Source organism: Nuphar pumila, chromosome 4 (genome assembly GCF_984573655.1).
Source record: "Nuphar pumila chromosome 4, dmNupPumi1.hap1.1, whole genome shotgun sequence".
Taxonomy (NCBI): domain Eukaryota; kingdom Viridiplantae; phylum Streptophyta; class Magnoliopsida; order Nymphaeales; family Nymphaeaceae; genus Nuphar; species Nuphar pumila.
Genome location: NC_143252.1, coordinates 125,731,000 through 125,757,476, shown reverse-complemented (window position 1 = coordinate 125,757,476; position 26,477 = coordinate 125,731,000). Strand labels below are relative to the sequence as shown.

The window sequence follows — 26,477 nt, the reverse complement described above, 5'->3', positions numbered from 1 at the left end:
ACGCGGGATCACGTGCGGATGCGGCACCGGGTGCGGTCAACACGACCCTGGGTGCGGTCAACGCACCCAGGGTCATTTTTGTCCACATTTTTGGGCAAAAAAAAAAATTTTCCCCGATGAAAAGGAGGATGATTAGGGCAAAAAAAAAAATTGCCCTAATCTCTCCTCTCTCTCCCCCTGAGCTCGAGCTCTCCCATCGCCGCCCCCAGCTCCGCCGCCCCAGCGTCGCCGCCCCCAGCTCCGCCTCCCAGACTCCTCCTCTCGGCTCGCAGGTATGTCTCTCACTTTCTTGGGTCGGCTGGGGAGGGGCCGAGCACCCCCCCCCCCTCTCTCGGTCTCTTGTTGGGTCGGCAGGGGAGGGGCTGAGCCTCCCCTGCTCCCTCGTTTTTCGGCACAGGAGGGGCCGAGCCCCTCCCCCATCTACCTCTTTTTTTTGGGTCGATTGGGTCGACAGGGGAGGGGCCGAGCCCCTCCCTTTTATGTTTTTCTTTTTTGGGTCGACAGGGGAGGGGCTCGGCCCCTCCCCCATCTTTTTTTTTCTTTGGGTCGACAGGGGAGGGGCCGAGCCCCTCCCCCATCTGTTTTTTTTTGGGGGGGGGGGGGGGTCGACAGGGGAGGGGCCGATTCCCTCCGCCATCTGTTTTTTTTTTGGGTCGACAGGGGAGGGGCCGAGCCCCTCCCCATATGTTTTTTTCTTTGGGTCGACAGGGGAGGGGCCGAGCCCCTCCCCCATCTGTTTTTTTTTTGGGTCGACAGGGGAGGGGCCGAGCCCCTCCCCCATATGTTTTTTTCTTTGGGTCGACAGGGGAGGGGCCGAGCCCCTCCCCCATCTGTTTTTTTTTTTTTGGGTCGACAGGGGAGGGTCGAGCCCCTCCCCCATATGTTTTTTTCTTTGGGTCGACAGAGGAGGGGCCGAGCCCCTCCCCCATCTGTTTTTTTCTTTGGGTCGACAAGGGAGGGGCTGAGCCCCTCCCCCATCTGTTTGTTTTTTTATTTGGGTCGACAGGGGAGGGGCCGAGCCCCTCCCCCATCTGTTTTTTTTTTTTTTGAGTCGACAGGGGAGGGGACGAGCCCCATCTGTTTTTTTTTCTTTGGGTCGACAGGGGGCCCCTCCCCCATCTGTTTTGTTTTTTTGGGTCGACAGGGGAGGGGCCGAGCCCCCCTCGCTCTCGCTCTCTTGTTGGGTTGGCAGGGGACGGACTGAGCCCCCCCTTCTCCCTGTATTTTCGAATTGATTTGAAAATTGTAATGTATTTTTTTTGTGTTTTCAAGATAAAAATGACGGATAAAGGGAAAGGACTTGCGTCATCCTCATCCCAACATGTGAGTTTTGCTGCTAGTTTTGCTGATAGTTGCAGTGGGATTGATGATGTGGGGTCACTATGGATACATGTAGATAAACTTGCAAAAACTGGAGAAGGAGGTGGTGGAAACAAAAGATTTTGATGCAAGCTCTGCGAAAAAGATTTTGTTGGGTCTTACACAAGAGTGAAGGCTCATTTGTTGAAGATACCAGGACATGGCATTTCAGCTTGCAGAAAAGTTGACGAGGCAATGCAAAGGCAATACAAGAAAATACAAGAAGAATATGAGAAGAGAAAGGCAATGGTCGATTCTTCTGCACTCAGTGTGCCATTTGCAAGCCACCAAGAAGATGCTGAAAAAAAAATAAAAGTCAATCTAGGAGGTAGAGGAACGATACAAGCAGCATTCAATACATATGGAAGAAAAGAATTGGATAGAAAAGTTGGGAGGTATTTTTATTCTGGTTCACTCCCATTTAATGCGGCTAGAAATCCTTATTGGAAGGATTTAGTAACATCCTTGGCAAATTGTAATTTGAGTGGTTATGTGCCTCCAAGTTCAGAAAAAATACGAACCACACTTCTTGCAGAAGAGAGGGCAAACGTGGAGAGGTTGCTAGAAATTAAAAAATATTCATGGGAGCAAAATGGAGTTTCCATTGTGTCTGATGGATGGACAGATATTCAAAGGCGTCCATTAATCAATTCCATTGCTTGTTCGCTTAGTGGCCCAATATTCTTGAAAGCAGTTGATGCATCTGGGAATATAAAAATGCAGAGTATTTGAATGGATTGTTTATAGAAGTGATAAAAGAAGTGGGTGATCAGAAAGTGGTACAAATCATTACAGACAACGCTCCGGTTTGTAAAAGTGCAGCGTTGAGTTTGGAGAGTGAGTACCCTCATATTTTTTGGACTCCCTGTGTAGCACACAGCTTAAAGTTAGCCCTAAAGAGCATATGCAACCCAAAGAAGAAGAAAATTCACAAGCATATATTTTATGTTCATGGATTGAAGATTTAGAAAGAAATGTCAAAAGCATTAGGAATTTTGTTGTTAACCACCATCGTGCTAATGCTATATTTAATAGGCATTCTGATTTGAAATTGTTGAAGGTCGCTGAAACACGTTTTGCGTCCATCATTGTGATGATGAAGAGGATTAAAAGAGTGAAGAATGCTTTGATTAACATGGTGACTGATGAAAATTGGACATTCTATCGTGTTGATGATGATATGAAGGCTCAAGAAATTAAGAAATGCATTCTTGATGATGAGTTTTGGGACAGAGTGGTATACTTCATTCAATTTACGCAACCTATTTGGGAAATGTTAAGAGAAGTTGATAAGGATGAGCCCATGCTTCACAGAGTTTATGAAATGTGGGATAATATGATTGAAAAAATAAAAGCTATAGTTTTCATGCATGAAGAAAAAAATCCTGCATTGGATGATTCAGATTTTTTTAATCATATTCATTCAATTTTAGTCAGAAGATGGGATAAAAGCAACACTCCTTTACATTGCATGGCACATTCTCTTAATCCAAAATATTATGCAAATAAGTGGCGGGCTGGTGGTATTGGTCGTGTCCCTCCAAATTTAGACCCAGAACTATCAAGACATAGAAATATGTGTATGACAAGACTTTTTCCAGAAGCATATCTTCTACATCAAGTCACACAAGAGTTTGGAAAATTTTCATCTTCGAGATTATATGCACCGGCATTATTCGCGAGAGAAGAAGATAATATAGATTCTATCACATGGTGGTCAACATTTGGATCAGAAACACCTCTTTTGCAACGTCTTGCATTAAGATTGCTATCGCAGCCTGCTAGTTCATCTTGTTGTGAAAGACATTGGAGCACATATTCTCAAATCCACAACATGAAGAGAAATAAACTCACCAGCAAGCGTGCAGAGGATTTAGTATATGTTCATTCAAATCTTCGATTACTTTCGCGAAGCAATGATGAATACAGGTACTAATTTGCTCTCTTAGTTATTTGATTATTTCTTAGTTTTCATTTAAATATACTTGTATTGTATTTATCATTTTCAAATTGGGTGTATAATGCAGACAAGGAACATCCAAATTTTGGGATGTAAACCCAGAAGAGTGTGACTTCGAAGGAGAACATGAATTCAATGTAACAAACATGGATTTAGCTGAGCCCAGTATTCCTTCTAATGATGCATTTGATGATGAAGAAGAAAATTATTAGCATCCATTACTTCATCAGGATATACTTTGGTATGTAATTTAGTTCTTTTATGCAATAATTATTTGATTGATATTTAGGTCGATTTATGTAATGGCTTTACTTATTTGATTGATAATTTGATATTTAGGTTGATATACTGCATGCATGATGAATCATATTATGAGTTTATGACAATGTTTATTGTTAAATGTTAAATTGTTAAAACTTCAAAATTATATATATATATATATATATATAAATTTTTTTTTTACATTTTTGCCCCTGCCGCACCCCCGAACCCGGGTTTTTTGGAAGTGCTGAATCCCCGCACCCGCACCCGCACCCATGTGACATAGCTACTATTGTATTGATTCTCATAATAGCCTTTGTGACATTTCTTTGAGATATTGTTGGTTTCATTAGTTGGTTTCCTAAGTATGTGATCTTGAAAGATTTTCATTTTTATCCCTTAAAATTGGTCGATACGTGACTTAATATTGCTTCTAAAATGTAATTGAACTATGTGCATTTTTTAAAGCTTTATTGAATGATTGAAATCATTCCTTATCTTCCGCCGTGTAAAAATGATTTGTAATTTATGCTCATTTGTGAGCTATTTCTTCACGGTATTGTTTGAAAATCCATGTCTTATATCCTTTATGCATTAATGAATTCTTCATGATAGATGCATGTTTTCTTGAATGTTTTAAGTAATTAATGATTTATGAACTTATCCTTGAGATATTTTATGCATGCATCTCTCTTTTGATAATATGCAATTATGAATTAGAACTATGATTTTTTTAAATTACCTATTGAAAAGAAACTCTCAATAATTATCGTATTTGAAATTTAATCATTTTTTCAAGATTAATTCTTACTTTAAATGATCTTGGCTTTGAAAAATATTAAAGTGTCTTATCAAATAGTTTATATATATATATAAGTATAAGTATAGTTGTTTCTAGTTGGATTGCTATTTTGCTCTATTTACAGGTTCTCAAAGTATTGGAGTTGTTGATGATTCTAGAGACCTAAAGAGCATATCAAAGAAGATCTAGAAGCCCCTTCAAGAATTTGTATTATGGAAGAATGTAATAATGTTTTATGTCCTAGGTTTTTTATTGTATTTGCAAACTTACAGTGAGTCACTGTAAGTTTCAGGGAGGGTGTTAAGATTAATGTATCCTTTTTGTATATATACACACACATGCATACATACGTATATATATGTATATTGTTATTTGTACATATACATATTTATGTATATAGTATAGTATATACGTATATGTTCACATATATACATACTATATGTATATATTTATATTATATATATATATATGTATTTATTTATATATATTGTAATATATATTGACTTGGTCCCAATGGCTAGAATTCTAGCCGTTGAGAGGTTCCTCCCTTTGGTTATTGCTCCTCTCCTCCTCTACTTCTTCCTGTTCTTTTCTCTATAAAAGGGTGTGGATGTGTGCTTCTTACATTGAAAGAGATGGGTAGCGTTAGCTATTTTTTGTGTTTTGAGAGTTATGTACGGAGGACTTTATGTAATTTCTTTTTGTATTTTATTAGTGTTCTTTATTAATGAACATATTCATTCACATTCAAAACGCATCACTTTGTTCTTATGGTCTTGTCCAAATGCATTATGTTTCAACTCTTGCAGCTCATTTTGGAGTGTATCGGGATCCATGCTATTTCGTGACAGCCATTACCAAGCCCAAACTGACCCTAAACACCTTTGCCAGCACCAAAACCAAATTGAGTATTCAGTATGCAACGTATCATGCACTCACCAAGATCCTCTGCTTTCTTCAGTTTCTCATTTATCATTTCTTGAGTGCGAGCATCTGGGGGTGCTACTGGTAAGGGGGCCAGAGCTGGAGGATTTGCGAGAGGCTGTGGTAGGGAGGCTCTGTCTTTATTAAAGGCATCCAATAGAAGCATGGCCTGCAGTACCAAAAAGCAAATTTCATATTTAAAAATATGCACCCATGATCCATTTAAATGTCCAAGATTATAACAAAACAGCAGATATGCACCTGTTTGTCAGCTCTTTTGGATCTCAGCTCTTCCACTACTTCCAAAGCTCTAATCTTACTGTCAGACTTCCCTTCCAGATCTACAAGGAGAGCAAAAAGTTTACAATACTAATAACACATAAAACCTTCGATATTTGCCAGACGATGGAAGTCACAGATTCAATAACAAAGAGTACATAAAGCCATCTATGAACTTCAGCTTCAAGTTTAATGAGCACAAGAATAACTGCATCACCAAACAAAGCTTTACTGGGTACAGACCAAGCTTCTCTGAAGAAGCTTGTGCACCTAAAAATTTGACACACATCAACATAACCATCAAATCAATAGATCTACAATCAACAGAGCCAATATATACATAGACACCTGCATACTTGCACAGATGCATAGATACACAAGGTTGTAAAAAGTGTATCAATGCCCCTACCAGCCAGGCCCAAAATATGATGCACATCATGTTGTATCATATCGTAAAAATGCAAATTATGAAACAGCATTGCATAAAAAACAATGAAATTAAGCTAGCAAGTCACAAGATTCATAATAGTGCATGTTTACACAAACAAAAACAAAATCACAAAGTATTTTTCAATATTTAAAGTTCCACATAACCAATTGTTTTTAAAATATAAATAAAAACAAAGTAGATGATGTCAATCATCATCATCTTCTTCTTTGTCGGGTATGAACCATAGTCACCACCAGTATCATTCTCAGCAAGGTTTTTCTTGGGAGTTTTTTTTTGAAAAAGTTGTTTTTCTCAAAAAAAAACAGTAAAATATCAGAAATTTTTAATTTTTTAAATACATATATAATGAATAATAAAAAAGAGAAGAAAGAATAAGTTTTATAGCATTTTTCTTGCAAAAACATAGAGAAACAATTAGAAAAGTTTTTAAAATATAAAAAAAACAAAAAAAAGATACTTAAACATATAAAGAAGTTTTTGAACATCTCAAGAAAATATCATGATATTTTCAATTCTGGTGATATTTTGAAAATCTTTCAAGAAAATATCAGCTGACCTTCAAATACTAATAATATCGCAATATTTTCAAAATATCAGTGACATCAGTGACTATGGTATGAACCAGCTCTAAGGGGCCTTATATGCTTCAGAAAATAAAAATCAAAATTGGTGCAACTTATGTTGCACCAATTGCATATCATAAGATATGCCCAGTATCAAGGTGTATGTATGATACACAGGCACCTAATACACCAAAACGGGTTTGAGGTTTGTACTGTATTGATATTCCTCAGATAAGTACACACACACACACACAACGCGTTCACGCAAACACAGTCAAGCATGTGTCCGACATGGTCAACACCTTGTCTCCAACTTATCTATTTCTTTTTATTAGTTTCATCGTCTATTTGTATTTACTTGTGTACTTTTCCTTCCAAAATTTGTCATTGGTTACATTACATTTTAACATACAACGCAGAATGTTTTTAATAACAATGAGCTAGAATTGTTGTTCAAGAATTTTCTCTTAAGAGGATATTCAAGCTATATTGCCTGAAATTAATAATTTTGCATGACCATAATCATAAACACATTTTATATAATAATTATATATAATGTGCAGCCATATCTTTGTGTCCTAGTTTTACAAAAACTTATGTGCCGTACCAAGTGTGCTCATGTTTTGTCCCTTAATGCATCCATGTCATGTGTTGTAGCTAGCAAGCAGTAATCTGTAGGTATATATTGTATTTTCAAAAACAGTGGAGGCTACCTGTGACTACAGTTATATTTTTATAAGAGCATCCAACGAAGTGAGCCAAACAAACCAGAAAACTAAAAAAGAAACGCATATATGCATGCATGCAGATTGAGTTGGCTGTAGAAATAAGGAAAAAAAAACCCAGAAGTCCATCTTCAGCTCAACCAAGCAAGGATAAGAAAAAGAGCTTCTGAGTGCCACTAACACCAGAACATTTTTCTCAAAACCATAGACAAGTAAAAGATAATCATATTCATGAAGTAAATAATTACCAAAAGCATCAGTCTCTTTCAGCTTTTCCTTAATTTGCTTTGAAAGCTCGAGCAGCTCAGGTGTCTACAATTTTGGAGAGGAAGTTTAGTTTTTCAGCAGCAAGAAACAATCAATCATATGCTAAAAGCACACTAGCCTTTACCTGGGTGACCTCAGACACAGATATTGCTATTGCAGCCTTTGCATCATCATCCTCAAGACGCTTAAGTGCCCTCGAAATTTTTCTATCACACTCAATGATAAGCCTCTCAATGACATCTTCTAGATCTCTTTCATAATTATGAATACCCTTTTTCCTAGCCTCTTCGTACCTGGAAAGAGAGTTAAGGATTTTTCTTTTCTTGCAAAAGCCTGAAATGGTCTCATATGCAAAACCAATGAAGTGAATATTACTCCCTGTATGCAGTGCAATGCATCATACATAATTGACCAAAACTCTGGTTGAAAACGAGCATACAGCTTGAAAGAGTCCAGATGAAGCATCTTTTAACCAATGGTTCTAACTTCCAATGCAATCTAGAGTGAAAGCTAGTAGAAACAACATAACTGAAAAAAAGAAGTGGATTTCATGGTGTAACGATTTTAAGGACATTTATATAACTGGAAGGATTTTTTTTCTTTTTTTGCATTGGAAAGGGTAATTAGGGAAAAAGATTCTGATAAGGGCACCATCATGTGCATTAAATAAACATGGCATGGTGACAGTCTTATCAATAACTGTACATAATATTTTATAACTTTAGGTTTTTAACTGCTAAGCAAACTACACCGACAATGGCAATGGTATGCAACAAATTCAACATCACAGAAGGAAAACCTTAGGACAAGAACACATCATCAATTATTCTTTGTGCACCATTATATCCTTCAAAAAAAAATTTGCACCATCATAAAATGGAAAGAATAAAATTAAAGATGTGGCTGACACGTTATGTGACGCCCACTACATCATTGTGTTATTTCAATAATGACTTCAAATCAGAAAAGCATTATGGTGGCATCTGCATTTTGCAAATAATGCTAATGAAGTGATTACAAATGTTGCTTTGCATGACTGAGAGTAGTAACTTACATTTTTCACTTTAAGGTTCGGAAACCATAAAAGGTAATATTTGTCCAAAAATATAAATATTTCCAAGCATGTCCATGTGGTTTATAATCCAATCGTACCTAATTACCTATAGTTAAACCAATGCACAAAGAAAACAATGGTTGTCAACTTTGGTGAATCATATTTTTTTGGCAGCAAAATAAAAGGCAAATCAACAACATATTAGCACCCAAATGATATATCTAACAAAAAACGTAACATAAATCATGCTGAAAACAGGTCAGGATTTATCGGGAAAGGCAAGATTCAATCAGTTTCACTTGCAACTAAGGTGGACAGCCACAAGGAAGAATACTACATGTTAACAAATGATAACTATGGAAAGCAGTCAACAAATCCAGTTGTACCGAGTACACCAAAAAAATACCAAGTCTAGACACAACACAATCCAAATAAATCTGTCACCTGGGTATGGATGCGGGTATGGAGGGTACGACACCGCAATTCCAAAAAAATGTGGGTACAGGGACACAGCTATATATATTAAATATCACATAAATACAAAATAAATTAAAAAAAATGAATATAATCTAAATATATATGCCATATCTAAAATATATATTATATACTGAAAATGTAAAGTTATAAACTGAAAATATAATTATAAATTATAAATTGAATACAAACTTGTATGTACGGAGGGTAAAATGGCGTGTCGACACGGGTACGGAGAGCAAAATGGAGTGTTCCGGTACCATAGAAATAAATACACCACATTGTCAGCCTATATACGTGATGATTTTCTTTCTACTTTAAAAGCAATTATGAGTCATTCTAGCAAAGAAAAAAAATTCTAATCAGTTGACCAGGAGACACAAACAAGAGAAAAACAGGAGGGGAAGGGAAAGGATCTGAAAGGCAAACAGGAGCTCACTTCTAATTTATTATCAACTGACTTTAGCAATGTTCAACAACAATATTTGTCAATATACAGTAATCATGCACAAAAGCACAGCCAGCTAGAAAACTTCTGATGCAGTAAGAAACCATAAACACACAACCTATAGAAAGACAATATTAAGGATACTCTTTTCTCAGCTGCAATGAGTGCACTTTGGGGCAAGGGCCTAAATCCATTTTCTGCAACCAAGTAACAGAATACAGATGTTACTGGTGGATGAAACACTTCACAAAGTCAGAAATGACAATAACAACCGAGGGATGGAAGTAGAACACTTTACTATCAAAATGACAAGAACAGCTGGTGGATCTAACACTTCACAAATGCAAAAATAACAATCACAGCAAAAAAAATAGCAATTAAATATTACACAAGACACTACAGAGTGAGAAAGATTTTACAAGGTGAAAGATGCTAAAGAAACAAAAGGACAGAACAAGCATTTTGAAATCACAAGCATCACAAAAGAAAATTACCATCACGAGAGGTTTCCAGCTCCAAGATCAACAAGTATCTTGAAATCACAAGCATACAAAAGAAAATTACCATAACGAGAGGTTCAGTGGAGTTCCAGCTCAAAGATCATAAACGCTATTAAATCCAACAAAGGGCAGTTATTAATGTGCAAAAATTATCATCATGAGAAGTGCAGTGGGGTTCCAGCTCAAAGATCATAAAAGCTATTAGATCCAACAAAGGGCAGTTATTAATGTGCCTGCTAGAATCTATAGTGACAAATATGTTAAATACATTTTGATCCCCTAGAATGGACCGTACATGCACTCCTGCAATATCATGGGACCTTTTCCATAATGCAGACGAATAGGTAACATAAAACAAAGGACAAGGGGTTGAACCATATAGTACGTATGCACATCATAATCACTAAACGTCATGACTTTCTCAATAAAATACATTATTAAAGGCATTTTACAGATTAAAATAAATATTTAAATACACTGAAAGTATCTCTACAGCATATAATCAACATAATATTGCAATAATATCAAAATATTCTCCTTGAAAAACTCTTCCTCAAAAAGAATATAGTTTCTAATTTTTAAATGTGTTCATTTTCTATTTTTAGAAGGTAATGAAGTTTCCTTCAAAAACACACTTATTTTTAATTCTCTGGAAAAAAAAAACCTTACTGTTGTTATCATAATAATGATGTTCTAAGCATAGTCATCAATATCATTCAAGGTACTTTCTCAGAGAGATTTTCAAAAGTTGTTTTTTCTCGGGAAATTCTCGTTAGCTTAAAAATATTGAACATATATATATAATAAAGATAAAAAATAATAGACTTGCATTTTTTCCTTGCAAAAATATAAAAAAAGTTTTAAAATGTTTTTAAATATAAAAGAAACACAAATTTTGAAAATGTATGATTAAAATATAAAAAAATGAATTTTCCCCAAAAATATCGTGATATTATCAAGATAATATCGCAATATTTTGAAAATATTGCAATATAGTGTCAATAATATTGGCTGACTTGATATCGTCGATACTATCGCAATATTTTCAAAATATTGGTGATATTGGTGACAGTGGTTCTAAGTAATCCCATATCTTAAAAGTTTGTTGCAAAAGAAAGAAACAAGCTTGGCTCTGTGTGGGGGCTAGCAACTAGAGTGAGTTGGAGAGTTCGAAAGGTGTAATGCCTCCAATTCTTAGACATCACCTCCTAAAGGGAATATTTGCCAACAACATTTTTTGATGCAACACAAATGAGCAAATGTCAACTGAACGCCTTCTTTCTAGACTAACATCGCCAGAGGAGCTTGACCAAACACACACCACACAACGGGTCGGTTTGGTTCGAACAAAGGTTGTCAGACTAGGAAGCAAAAGCAAGAAACGATACGAAAAGTGGAAGCGAGAAGCGATGCATTTTAAAATGTACAAGAAGCGGGAAGCGAGACATAAAAAACAATACAAGAATTGAATGGGAATAAAAAAAAATGTAAATAAAAACTAAAATAAAAGTGACAATTCTTAAATTTCATGATTTTTTAGTGTAAGAATTAAATTTTTAACAAAATCTAAAAAAGATTACTGCCAATTTAGAGAAAGCTCATGGAAGTGAGTGTGAAGTGTGGGAGGCATTACATAAAAACATGAAAAGTAGAATGAGAAAACATATAAGAGGAACAAATGAAGCATGTAGAAAGCATAGGAGAAGCGTGGGAGAATCAAGATTCTCTTCAAGTTTCGGAAGAGAGGAATATCGCACTTCCAAAGTGGGCTACCCACCTATCTAAGAAGCTTCTGGTAACTCTGGTTCAGACCAGAGTTACCAGTCGAGGAAGCGGGAGCGGGAAGCGAGGCACTTTCAAAAATTTAGGAAGCGGGGGACCACTTAGAAGAAAATTCTGAATCGTCTCGGAAGCGACCTAGGAAGCGAACCGGAAGCGACCTAGGAAGCGAACCGGAAGCGAAAAAATGAAAAAAATAGGGAAGCGTGCTTCTCATAAAAGGGAAGCGCGCTTCCCAAAAAAGAGGGATGCTTCCCCTCATGCTTCGGAAGCGCGACGTTTCGCGCTTCCCCTTTTACCTAGGCGCTTCCAGTAACTCTGGTTCAGACCCAGGTATAACTAGAGTTGGACCAAATTTTCGAGTATGGTATTGGGACCGAACACGGGTCTAATCGGGTCCACTATAAGAAAAACAATACTCGAACCCGATAAGAACTACATGAACCAAACCCAGTAAAAACATATTTTTTTATCATTTTTACATTGAAATTTGTGGGTATTAATCGAAACTCGGGTCAGGTCCGAATCTAGTATAAAATTTCACAAACTATACTCGGGTCCATGTATTAATCGAACCTTCGGGCCTGTTGACACCCCTAACTCAACGCATACTCCAACTATGACAGCTAGACAAAGCCTAAAAGGAAATGAAATATGTTGAGTTAAAAAAAAAAAAAAGAGAGAGAGAAAACAGAAGACGAAATAGTGTGAAAACTAGCCAAGAGATAAACAAGAAGACAAGCACAATAAAAAAAATTACACTTAGCAGATAATTTTAAAACGTAAGCTTTATAACTCTTTTTTGGGAAAACAATTTAAAAGGTAATATTTTCAAAATAATTCTAATAGCAATATCATGAAAATATCACAATATTTTTCAGTTACTTTTACTTTTTTTATTTCTTTTCCATAGCTTAAATTTGTTTTTTCTTCTTTGTCTTATGTTTTTGATATATTTCTTCTATTATACTTTGTACATGTTTATCTTGTCTTTTTTTTTTAAAGAACACTGGGGGGTTACCCCGAATTTATATTAAAGAATGAAAAGAATTACAAAAAATCACCCGCATAGGGTAACCAATCCGGTGGCTTATCACATGTGTATCTTATGAACTAAACATATTATTGTCTTCCTTATTTCTGCTATTTTTTTTCGACATTTTTTAATGTTGCAGCTTTTCCCAAGATTTACCAAGCAAACCTATATTATCACGAGATTTGCCTTGCCGAGATATAGATGAGACCGACATTTGTAACCATAAAAAAATATATTTTCAAATAACACAAAAAGAAAACTGATATAAAAATAGAATTAAAAATATTGTAAATATAACAAGCAAAATAATGTGGCATGTGTGTCATCAATGCGTACAACCATACATACATATTTAACCAAGAAATCAACAGAAACTAATGGAAGACATAATCTCTTATAGTTTTCCCTTCATCTAATTGTTCTTGCATCATCCCATTCCATTAATCCATGAATTTATGGGTTACCAATAATGAGATGACTTTCCATGACAAAAGGCTCAACCTTGTTTATTAGGCCTAGAGTTGCCAGTCGGGAAAGCGGGAGCGAGAAGCGATTCGAGAAGCGGAAGCGAGAAGCGATTCGAGAAGCTTTTTAGGAAGCGGGAAGCGCAGGACAACTTAGAAGTGAACCAGGAATCATCTCGGAAGCGAGAAGAGAAGAGAACCAGAAGCGACCTAGGAAGCGAACAAGAATTCGAAGGAGAAACGAAGAATCGAAAGGAAAGCGAAAAATCACATAAATAAGACTAAAAGTTCCTCAAGATATTTATTGATATTCCCTTTTCATACATGAGCTTTTGAGTTTTGACCAACATAACCCAAAGTCCAAACAAAATGAGGAACTTGCCATATATAAACCATTGCGGACCCCACACTTAATTCTTTCGTCCCAGCCATTATATTTAGTTTATATGGTGAGCAATTATATTATATTAAATAACTAAACATTGTCCGACAAATTATTAGCTCCCTCAATCTTTAGAATGAGCACAATGGATATAGAAAACTTCATAACTTCATATAAAAAAGATCGCCCACAAACTTTTTTAGTTATTTATTAAATTCCCAAACTATAGAAAACTGAAAAAGAAAACCAGATAACAGAACCTACAAGAAAAAAAATGATCCAAATTGCTAATTGAAGGGGAAGCGAGATTCCCAATTACAGGAAGCGAGCTTCCCAATTAGGGGAAGCTTGATTCCTATTGAAGGGGAATCATGTTTCTTCTTAAAAGGGAAGTGTGTTTCTTCTTAAAAGGGAAGCACGCTTCCCATTTCAAAAGGGTGCTTCCCCTAGTGTTTCGGAAGTGCGGCGTTTTTCACTTCTGAAGCGCACTTCCTAGCCTATACAGGTGCTTCCGGTAGCCCTCATTAGGCCTCCAGTGAATGTTAAAAAATTTAAACGGTCAAAGTTGTGGCATTAGCAGTGGTAGATTTAACAAGTTAACCTAAAGAACAGAAATACCTAATATTAACTAGTTAAACAAAAGGTAATTATGTAACCTATTGATCCTATGAGGGAAAAAGGAAAAAAGAATAACAGACAAACGCAGAAACCCTATTGTTTCATAAACAGTAAAATCAGTTTGATGCATACACTACATATATAAGACTACGGTAAGAACTTAATTATTTCGTAACACAACATCCAATCTCTAACGATTTTAAACTCCAGTAAATAAGATTGTGTCATTGAAATAATCTACAAAAAACAGCCTCTCAATATCTAATCCTTATTTATTGTATAGCATGTACAACTCGTTGAATATGACGATGATTAATTCAGGATATGTCCTGTAAATCATGTCAATCCTGAATCCCTTGCCATCAAATTTTTAAAGAAACTAGGTCTCAAATACATGTGATGCCTTTCCTCGACTTTTCTGTGGATGCAATGAGTTGCCTTTCATTTCCAAAAAACATTATTTAATGTTGAAGCCCCAGGAAGTGCTCAATTCACCATGACATGGAGAAAGAGGGAACCAAACTGTTAAGTTGTACATGTACATATATATATTTGGTTCATATTGTATATATATATATATATGTATATATTTTATTTATAATGATATAATAGGTAAATACCCATTAAGGGTATTTTGGTCATTTCAGTCCTTATAATAGGTTATGCCCATTAGGGGTACATTATTACTTTTACTTTATTCTTTTTTTGTCCTTTTCTGTTTTTATAGGGACTATTTGGTTAAATACTAAATAGAGTTGTTGGGCTTTTTTTACTAGTCAAGATAGAGTTGACTAGTCAATAGAATTGTTGAAACAGTCCAACTATATTTATAGCTGTTGGAACAGTTCATCAGCTCTATTGAGGTCTCCCTCTCTCTTGTACGTGTATAAATAGGGGCTTTTATCTCCTTTCATTTCTTAATGCTTCTCTTAAGCATTCATGTTCAATAAGATAAATATTTTTTATATTTTTATGTTTCTCTCTTTAGTTCTTTGATGTCTTGAATGCACTTAGTGCTTGTGTAATGTTTTTGTGCTCTTGTATTGTCCCTTAGTTGGACTTGTGTATGTGCATGTGCATTTTGTGTTTATGGTCTTATAAGCCCATAGAGGCCTTCTAAAAGATTTGTGATCATTGTGTGGCTTGGATTCAAGGAAAATCTTGACCCGGTATGTATCTTATATTTTTAGTGTTACTTGGGTTATCTATCTCATGCATTATGCATGAGAAAGCACTCATTTTTTTTATCTTTGCAAATGATTTGTTATTTTTGTTAAACATTAAAATCTTTAAATGCTTTTTTTAATTATTATTGAACTTATTTTGATTAAATGTTTTATAAGTTTTCTAATATTTGTTTGATCTTGTGAAATTATATATATGCATGCTTTTATGAGATCTAGTTTGAATCTTGGTTTTTCGAATTCACTTTATTTAATATGTACATATATGATTTAGTATTCTTGAGCATGTACTGTTGGCATTTAGATGTTTTATTTGAACACTTCATGGTTATAAATGTCAAATCATGTTCGTATTTATTATTACACTTTGTTTTGTTTCTTTTTGAAAATTTGTCAAATTTTTTAAAATAATTTGAAATGGTATTGTGTGTCATTCACAAGTATGGTCTTATGAGATTTTGCTTAACTTGTGTTTGAATTTTTTTTTCTTTACTCTTGATGTAATTTTATGTGAAACCAAAAATAAATTATGACGTATTAAAAATTATATGCAGTTAGGATCTTAGTAATCATGGATACCTTGTTATTTTTGAATTTTGAATAAATAATTTTTATATTGATAATGATCTTTGTGCACTTGTGATTGTCTTACATGATGAATGAGATTATTTATTCGTGCATAAGGTATTGAGCATGATTTCTTATAGAAACCATTCACTCTTATAAATGTCTTTTAAATATGTTCCTTTTTAAAATTATTAAAAATAGTTGTGTTATTGCCTTATTGGGTGTTTCGCTTATTGGACCTTTTGTGGCACTTGTGATTGTGTTATTTTCTTAGTCTCGTGGTTCTTTAATGAACATTATCTTACATGTTTTGCATGAGATTTAGATATTATCCTTTTTTGCATATTTAGTTGTAATAAAATATTAATTTGAGAATTATGAGAACCTTCTTTGTGTTTGCCCTTCGTGTGTGTTATAAGTGTTTCCCTTGTAGTTCACTTTAGTAATTGTTCATTATTGATGGACATGAGTGTTCGTAATCTTGTCGTATGATTGCATGTTTTTACTAAAACTTATTGGAATCATGATACCTCACATGAGTTTTACGTGTTATGTTTCTATTGCATACTTATGATATTCAATAAAATAACATCTTTTTATATTGTGAGACTTCTTGTGTAGCCCTTTGTGGGTGTGAGAGTGTTCGTTAGAGAACATTTTTTTTGTTTATCCACTTAATATTGGTGGACATTTTGGTTCGTGATTGAAGGCTCTATAATTGCACTACTTGAGGATTTCCTTAACTTAAAAATTTTTGTCATATCAGTTCTTGTTCCTTGGAATGTGTCTTTCAAGGATTTTATTATTTGGCTTTGTAAGTCTATCACCCTTCTTTCAATACATTCATTATTATTTGTTTGGACTTATCGAGGTGAGTTGTATGCATTTATATGTTGTGGGACTAGAGTTAGTTGTTGAGATGAGTTATGTGTGCACTTTTGTCTTCTTGTCAGTATTGATTGTCAAATGATTTGGTTTTAACTGACGGTTGATTAACCTCTGGTTCTATGAGTATATTGTATCACTTATTTGTTTCTTCTGCACCTCAATGTTGTGGAGTCAGGGTTAGCAATTGAGGTGAGTTATGTGTGCAGTGTGCACCTCATGTCATCTTATCAGTTTATATTCTCAAGGGTTATGAGTAACGTGTTGTCATTTGCCTTGAGTCCGATTGATGGTTAATTGGCCTCTGAACTCATTGTTGTTGAAAATCCGAGTTAGTCATTGGGGTGAGTTATGTGTGCACCTCATGTCATCTTGTCAATATAGGTATGTATCTAATTGACATGTGATTGACCTCGGTTTATATGAGTGTGTTTTACCATTCATTTGTTTGTGTGGAAATACAATAAAAGATAAGATTCGGAACGAAGAGATACGTAAGAAGGTAGGTGTTGCACCCATTGAAAATAAGATGCGAGAGAATCGTTTACGGTGGTTTGGACATATTCGGCGAAGGCCTAATGATGCTCCAGTTAGAAGGTTGGAGAAATGGGAAAATATATTAGTTAAAAGAGGTCGGGGTAGGCCTAGGAAGACTTGGATGGAGATGATAGGAAAGGATATGAATGCTTTGAACCTCACCGAGGACATGGCGTTGGATAGAAATGATTGGAGGAAAAGGATTCATGTGGAAGACCCAAAATGAATTTCTTTTTTGGTTCATATCGCTGACCCCAATTGTTTTGGGATGAAGGCGTAGTTGTTGTTGTTGTTGTTGTTGTTGTTTGTGTGGCCATTGTTACAGTATTGGATGCTTGATATCTTGATTTTCCTGTGATAGTAGTTATGTTTTTTGAACAATGGAGTTTCGAAAGATTGTTAAAATCGTTATTCTTATTCTTCTTGATGGCATTTGTTTGTTTTCATTATAAGCACTCTTACCTCTTGTATTTCCTCATATTATGCCTCTTATTTAAGTGTCATTGTATATAGAAAAAATATGTTTTTCAAATGTGGTGAGTTATGTGCACCCATTGGTTATTCACATTTTTTATATGTTTGTTTTGCCCATATGTGCACCCATTGGTTATTCACACTTTTTATGTGTTTGTTTTGCCCATATGTGGCATTGTGATTATACTCTGGTTCTAGTAGCTACTACACTTGTTTAAAAGTTATTTTATGTAGAAAACAAATGTTGGTTATTCACCCATTAGTGGCATTGTGATTATGCTCTTGTTCTAGTAGCTGATACACTTGTTTAAATGTCATTTTACGTAGACAAAAGATGTTGGTTATTCACACTTTTTGTGTATTTTTTTAGCCCAAGTGGCATTGTGATTATGCTCTTGTTCTAGTAGCTGGTAGACTTGATTCTTTAGGTTTATAGGTCTAATGAGGTGATTGTTTACGGTGGTGAAACTATTGCTGAAATTTGCAAATATCATTCCTTTTAGTGATCAAATGCGCTTATAATCAATATTTATGTTTTTCTTGAAAAAAAAATATGTTGATTTTGGGTTTATGTTTGATTTCGTAAAAATTTATCCTTGAGGTATGCTCCTCTTATCTTTCTTAATGATTATCTAATGTTTCTCTTGTTCAAAAATATATTGTTTTTAAAATTTTATAACTATTGGGTTAGGATATTTTTTTGTGTAAATGGAATCTTTGTTTTGTTCTCTCTATAGGTTCTTAAAGATGCGATGGATTGATAAATGAATATATTTGATGCATTATATCATGAAGATAAAGATAGACGATGAAGGCGTTTGGGGATGATCACCAATGAAAACATTCAGAGACTTGTATTTGCAAAATTCTCTAATGCAACATAAATATGGAAACTTCAAATGAAGAGATTTAAAGACTTTGATCCTTCCCATTGTTTTGTTTTTTTTTTGTATTTTCAAACTTTTAATATATCACATTGTAAGTTTGAGGAAGAGTGTTAAGTTGTAGATGTATGTATGTATGTATATATATATATATATTATTTATAATGACGTAATAGGTAAATACTAATTATGGGGTATTTTGGTTATTTCAGCCATTATAATAGGTTGTGCCCATTACGGGCACATTAGTACTTTTACTTTATTCTTTGTTTGTCTTTTTCTGTTTTTATAGAGACTATTTGGTCAAACATCAAATAGAGTTGTTGGGTTTTTTACTAGACAACATAAAGTTGACTAGTCAATAGAAACAGCTCTATTGAGGTCTCCCTCTCGCCTGTATGTGTATAAATAGGAACTTTTATCCTTTTTCATTTCTTAGTGCTTCTCTTAAGCATTCATGTTCAATAAGATGAATATTTTTTATATTTTTGTGTTCCTCTCTTTGGTTCTTTGATATCTTAAATGCACTTAGTGCTTGTGTAGTGCCAGTGCCTCTCTTGTATTGTCCCTTAGTTGGACTTGTATATGTGCATGCACACTTTGTGTTTATGATCTTATAAGCCCTTAGAGGCCCTCAATTTGTATTTCTGCATATTTCATTACAAAAACAACCGCAAATGCAAAACCTAGTCAGGCCTCCTGTAGAGATAAGTTCCATAATCTATTAGGTAGCAGCAATAACCTCATCTATTCAACAATCTTCAGATCCATACAACTGGTTCTGCACATTCTTCTTCCTTGAACCCAATAACTTCATTCAATCATCCATCTCCAGACCCGTACAAGTGGATCCTGCATTTCTTCTTCCTTGGAACCTTATAACCTCATCTATTCATGGATCTCCTGATCCATACAACTGGTCCAGCACGTTCTTCTTCCTTAAACACAGGGTTCCCAAGGTTCTGTTACCTGCAACTTCAATCCAAACCCGGAGAGATCTTAGCCCCTACATTCAAGAAAACCTGACACCACTCAATCGAATTGGTAGAATCCAACCCAGACAGAATTTAGGTCTCCAAATAAGGTACCCAACCTTCGTCTGTGCCAAAACTACCATTTTCCACCCAATTCAACAGTATACACTAACCAAGATCGCGCTTTGTCTTTGTTAATTCTAATTACCCTAGGGCTTGGGATTCAAATGCGTCTACATCATCAGTATACATCCAAAACGATCACAAAAACCTAACCAAAACGACGATCCGTCCAACCAAAAACGGGAAATCAACAGAAAACCGAAAAAGAAAACAAACAAATATTTCAACCCCAAAAACTTGAAGAAGAAAAGAGGAGCATACGGTCAATTGGAAGAGCTCGTGAGGGCAGAGGCCGACCAGGAAGAGGCGGCAGACGTCGCGGTCGTAGTACTTGCGGTTGACCTCCGTCACGTCGCCGTTTCTATTGGCCCCCATCAGCACGTCCAGTTGCTTCCGCAGCGCGTCCATCCTTCTTCTCCCTCCCTCCTTCCACTACCTTCCTTCCCTCGCCTATACTACTTCGACCTGCACTTCAAAGAATTTCCACTCCTCCTTTGCTTCCTTCCTAGGGTTTAGGATCCCTCCACCACCGTTCCTCTTTCTTCTGCACCTCCTGAGAAGTTTGGGTGAAAATTATTATCGAGACCGAGTTGAGGCGGTGCGAGGGTAGGGTTTTTTAGCCAGGATCGTGCCATCAGATGGCACATTTGGAGTGTGCCTGCCTCACAAAGCATCAGGTGCATGGCACACTTCAAAGTGTGCCATGTGATCGCACCTGATTCTACCTCAGGTGAAAAAGATGTGGGAGGGTGGTGTGTGTTCTCCCCCGAAGACGGCCGTTAGCCAGAGTGCGTGTTCCGGAGTCCCAATGAGTGCCACGTATATAAGCACATGAGGCTGGTATTCTCGTGTGTGTCGGCATCACTTAGCATCGGAGGTCGATGCGGTTGCAAAGACATAAGTACATTTTTCTGCTATTCTCGTCATGAAACGACTGTTTAAAAAAATGACAAAAATGTCTTTTATTCAAAAAAAAGAAAATGATGATTCAAAAAAAGGATAAAAATGACATCCATCCAGAAAATCGAGAATGATGTTAACTCTTCAAAGTCTAAACATTTCGTTTTTGTCCTAAGCAGTAAACTTTTACACCATCTGCTGTAACAGGAGCTCCCTTTGACAACGCAAACTTTATCACCGGAGTAGCAGTCTTTGTCGTTGTCTCGAGTCGAGGTTCCTGCCTTGGTTTTTAGCTTGTGTTACAACACATTGTCGCCTTCTCGTTCCTGTCTTGTGTTACAAAACATTCTCAGGTTCGCGATCGACCGGTTTGATCATTGGTGGGCATCATAGGGCATTTGTTGGCCATCTCTTTTTACAGTCTTCTCTTCTTTTTTGTTGTCATTAGGCATTATGGAAGAAAGCAATGACGCACAAACATTCCAACAAGTGACATTAAGATGTCGTGAGTACATTTCCATGTCATCATGCTATCGTTGAATAACGTATGTCGTCGTGAGTGCCATTAAAGCATTGTTTTGTTATTGCAGGTGAATCTTGTCCTTTCGATGGTTGAAAACTTAACAATATTTATAGAACGTTGAGACCTGTTGACAAAAATGTTTGTTTACAAATGCGAGGAAGGGCCTCTACCCCATCCGGTATACTCCATTCACTCAGTATATGCAATGTATCGCAAATCACGATTGTAGTAACATACTACCGATTTGTGAGATATTGTTTTGTTTGTTAAAATCGATTTGTAATCTATTATGCTGAATTTACGTGTCGATTTGTAATATATTTTGTGGTATGTATATCAATTTGTATGATATTATGTGTTTTTCAGTGTCGATTTGTAAGCTATTGTGCTTAATTATCGTATCGATTTGTAATATATTATGCGATATGTATATCGATTTGTAAGATATTATGTGTTTTCTAGTATCGATTTGTAAGATATTTGTAGAACGACTTTTAAAGCATGTGCGTGCAAAAATACATTGTTACACGCTTGTAGTGTCGATTTTCGTAATCAAATCGTTGCTCATTTAGCGATTTCTATTAAAATCGCTTCACTGCATCGTAGACATAATTAAATCACTATCGTCACCACACATATACGACAAATCGTTTCTTTTATTGGCATGGTAAGTAACAACTCGATGCATAGTATAAGCAAATAACAAATCGTCGTTGCTTTTATATTATGATTCATCCAATCATTTCTTCGACTTGTTTAATCTTATCGGTATCCATTGTTATATGTATCTTGAATAAATCATAGTAAACGTAGGCACTTGCTAACGCAAATTGATATCTTGCTTATAATAATGGTGAGTTTATCGTTTGGTTGTAATGAAGATGATATATCTCAATCATTTGAAAGATATGGAAAAGTGAACATATGTATTAATTACGCACCTGAAGAAGTAAACATGTGCACTAATGATGCACATGATAACAAGGGTGCAGGCATTGGATTCACTCTTGACTTGAATGTTCCAGCAGAAGAAATGCAATTCGATAATGAGGTAGGCGATCGTGACAGTACACTTGATAAAGGTGCAGACACTGGGAATGTACACGATAATACACCTAACTTTGTTCCCATAGAAGGAATGCAGATTAATAATGAGGATGTTGCATATAAAATTTAAAATGATTCACAACAACAACAACAACAACTACGCCTTCATCCCAAAACAATTGGGGTCGGCGATATGAACCCAAAAAGAAAATCATTCTGTGTCTTCCACATGAATCTTTCTCCTCCAGTCATTTCTATCCAATGTCATGTCCTCTGTGAGGTTCAAAGCATTCATATCCTTTCCTATCACCTCCATCCATGTCTTCCTAGGCCTACCCCGACCTCTTTTAACTAATATATTTTCCCATTTCTCCATCCTTCTAACTGGAGCATCATTAGGCCTTCGTCGAATATGTCCAAACCACCGTAAATGATTCTCTCTCATCTTATTTTCAATGGGTGCAACGCCTACTTTCTTACGTATCTCTTCGTTCTGAATCTTATCTTTTATTGTATTTCCACACATTCATCTCAGCATACGCATCTCAGCTACACTCATTTTCTGAATATGATGTCTCTTGGCAACCCAACATTCCGTACCATATAGTAAAGCGGGCCTAATAGTCATCCTATAAAACTTTTCCTTCAACCGCAATGGCATTCTACGATCGCACAACACTCCAGTTGCACTTTTCCATTTCATTCACCCAACATTTATCCTATGATTTACATCTCCATCAATTTCTCCATACTTTTGAATGATAGATCCCAAATATTTGAAACAATCATCCACCGGTATTTCTTGCTCACCAAGCTTCACTACACTCCCATCACTACTTCGTTGCTTACTAAACCGACATTCCATGTATTCTGTCTTACTCTTACTCAACTTAAAACCTCTTGCTTCCAATGTCTGTCTCCATAATTCCAACTTAGCATTAACCCCAGCTCTAGACTCATCAATCAAAACAATATCAGCAAACAACATACACCACGACACATTTTCTTAAATTGATCTCGTAAGCTCATCCATCACTATAGAAAATAGGAGAGGGCTTCAAGCATATCCTTGATGTAACCCAACCGTTATAGGAAAATTGGTTGTCACCCCTCCACAAGTGTGGACATTGGTTACTACTCCTTCGTACATATCCTTAATTATACTAATGTACTTGAGAGACACACCTTTCTTCGTCATTGTCCACCAGAGAACGTCCCTAGGTACTCTATTGTATGCCTTCTCCAAAATTTACAATGATTATGCCTTAAAATTTGGTTTCAGTGTTAGAAAGTATTCTTGGTCAAAAAATGCAAAGGGTGTCGTGGTGAGAAAGACATATGTATGTTCTAAGGAAGGTTGGAAGAAGTCAAGTGGAAATCCAACAAAGAGCATGCCAGAATCAAAATATGGATGTCCAGCGAGAATGGTATTAAGAAGACTTCCGAATAAGAAATATGTAGTTCGTACTTTAATAAATAATCATAACCATGAATTAGCAGCTTCACATATGAGTCATATGTTAAGGTCACATCATAAAGTAACTGAAGCGCATGTTGCAATTGCTGAAATAGCTGATAGCGCTGGCATTGCACCAAGAAAGACACACAATTTATTTGCACACATAGATGGTGGTCGCGAGAATGTGTCATTCACACATATGGATCTAAGAAACCACTTGAGAAGGAAGATGATAGATAACATGAAGAATAAAGAAATATGTTCTTTGGTTGATTACTTACAGAAGAAACCAAGCATTGACTCTGGTTTCTTTAGTGCAATGCAACTGGATGAATATGAATATGTTGTGAATATATTTTGGGCATATTCAAAGTCAATAGTAGATTATGAATGCTTCAATGATGAGATTATTTTTTATACGACAGTGAAGATTAATACTGAACAGTGGCCATTTACGCAGTTTGTCAGAGTGAACCAACACTCACAAAGTTGTATATTAGGCAACATTTTTTTGTACGACCAGACTAAAAAAAGCTTTGAGTGGTTGTTTAGAGTATTTACACAGGAAATGAATGGGAAGCAACCTGCAGTTGTACTTACAGATGATGATCACGCAACTATGGTTGCAGTGTCTCACGTGTGGCCAGATGCACATCATCGCCTATGTTTGTGGCATATCTTTCAAAATACAACAAAGAACATAGGACACATATTTAATCAAAAGACAGTGTTTGACAAAAAAAATTTTAGGTGTATACTTGAGAGCGTAGACGATATCACCTTTATGTCTGATTGGGAGGAAATGATTCAAATATACGACATTGAAGAATGTTTGTGGTTACAAAATTTATATGCAGAAAAAGAAAAGTGGGCATTGACATATGGAAGACAATACTTTTGTGCAGGTATGATAAGTACACAAAGAGCGAAATCTATGCATGTCACACTGAAGAAAACCTTGTATTCATGTTTAACAATGTTCCACTTCATGGAACAATATGAATTATTTGTAGACGATCTTAGACAGAATGAGCTTAAACAAGATGTGAAATGCTTTAATACACGCCTTGTAACTTTTGGCATGAAAATATTGATGCGACTTGCAGATCTGTATACATTAACTGTATTTGAATGGATTAAGAATGAGGTTATACAGGTCGTGAATTGCGACATAGAAGGACGCGTGAAAAACGAGAATAATGCACAAATACCATATTGTATGGGAGGGCAAGAAGCACATGTCACGTACAATGTTGACAACGAAATAGTTGAATGTATGTGCAAAAAGTATGAATTCAAAGGTATTTTATGTCATCATGCATTAAAAGCACTTAATGAAGAGAAGATACGAGAAATACTTGAGTCATATTTAATGCAAAGATGGAGGAGACAAGCAAAGATTGAACTATTAGATACAGATAATGTCAGTCAATCTGGTGTTGATGGGGAGTGCCACACATCCTCCTGTTACCAATAACTGTGTAGGTCATTTATGCATGTTGCAGATTTGGCATCGAAAAGTGAAGAAGCCTATGTATGCATGAGAAAAGCGTCAAGGGAGTTACTTTAAAATGTGCAATTAATTTACTATCAGTCTGTTGTAGCTCATGAAGACCAGTCAAAGAAAATGGCAGCGAGTAGCAACAGTAAAACTCATGCTTCCCATGACACTCTTAAGAAGTTGCACCAAAGCGTAAACATCATCTTCAACAAGTCAGAAGTGAACGTTGTAGATTATGATAGAAAAATTCATCTAGCGAAGGGTGTCAAAAGAAAACTTACCTCTCATCGCAGTTGTCGGAGGACAAAGGGTGGACTAGAATTGGTTAACAAGAAAAGGTCTAAGAAACAATCAACCTCTAAGCAAAAGCAACCAAACCCTTCGCATGAACAAATATGTAAGACATTATATTGTTTCTCATATAAATTGCATTACATGAAGCAATATCCAACTTGTGTAATTTTCAACATGCAACAATACTCTATGGACGTAATTTCCAACATTGTAACCTTCAATCCTCCCGACCAGTTTTTTCGGAATGATGACTTCAGTTTTACAAGTCTTTTGGTATGTAATCAATGTTGGGAGGATGTTTGCATTTCTTGTGAAACTTAATGTAGTGTCTTATATTCTTATGTTTCATGGCAAACTTAGATCAATTCGAAAGTGAGCTATGGAACACACGAATCACATGTGAATTCTGTTTAAGGCTTACCATAAAGTTAGTTGTCATGCCTCTTTACATGACCCAATTTTCACAATGTCGGATTTGTTAATAGTTTAACAGAACATGAGGTGAATATCCTTATACACTGGATGTTCTTATTAAGAAAGAGTTTTTTGATGAAGCCATTTTCATTAATCGTGAGCCACAAAAAATAGAATTGTATCCTTCACTTGTATTAAAAATAGAACTCTGTTTAATAATGTATCTTTAACATCTATCAATCCTTGTAATATGTATCATTAACATATATAAATCATAGTTAGTGAAAATCGTGAAAATTAAGAATTATATGTGAACTCAGTGTTTATACAATTAGTGAAAATCATCTTCTCATCTAGCCTTCACA

The 26,477-nt window shown here is 35.7% G+C and overlaps 1 protein-coding gene across 4 annotated transcripts in view; it reads right to left on the bottom strand.

The window, feature by feature from the left end:
• Positions 1-20,562, bottom strand: part of LOC149840945 (U1 snRNP-associated protein usp106-like) — a 70,104-nt gene extending 49,542 nt beyond the window's left edge. For 2 of the 4 annotated variants that reach the window (XR_016431414.1, XM_090003494.1), the window contains exons 1-6: positions 20,236-20,561; positions 9,712-9,764; positions 7,716-7,884; positions 7,573-7,636; positions 5,568-5,647; positions 5,322-5,475 (exon numbers count right to left, since the gene is read on the bottom strand). Coding sequence is in view for 3 of the 4 variants with exons in the window: in XM_090003494.1 (XP_089859620.1) it covers positions 5,322-5,475; positions 5,568-5,647; positions 7,573-7,636; positions 7,716-7,884; positions 9,712-9,764; positions 20,236-20,382 (667 nt within the window). In the remaining variant the exon portion in view is untranslated. Of the gene's footprint in view, positions 1-5,321; positions 5,476-5,567; positions 5,648-7,572; positions 7,637-7,715; positions 7,885-9,711; positions 9,765-19,619; positions 19,853-20,235 lie in introns of all 4 variants that reach the window. The other 2 variants (XM_090003493.1, XM_090003492.1) reach the window with 2 other exon arrangements.
• Positions 20,563-26,477: the final 5,915 nt, after the last annotated feature.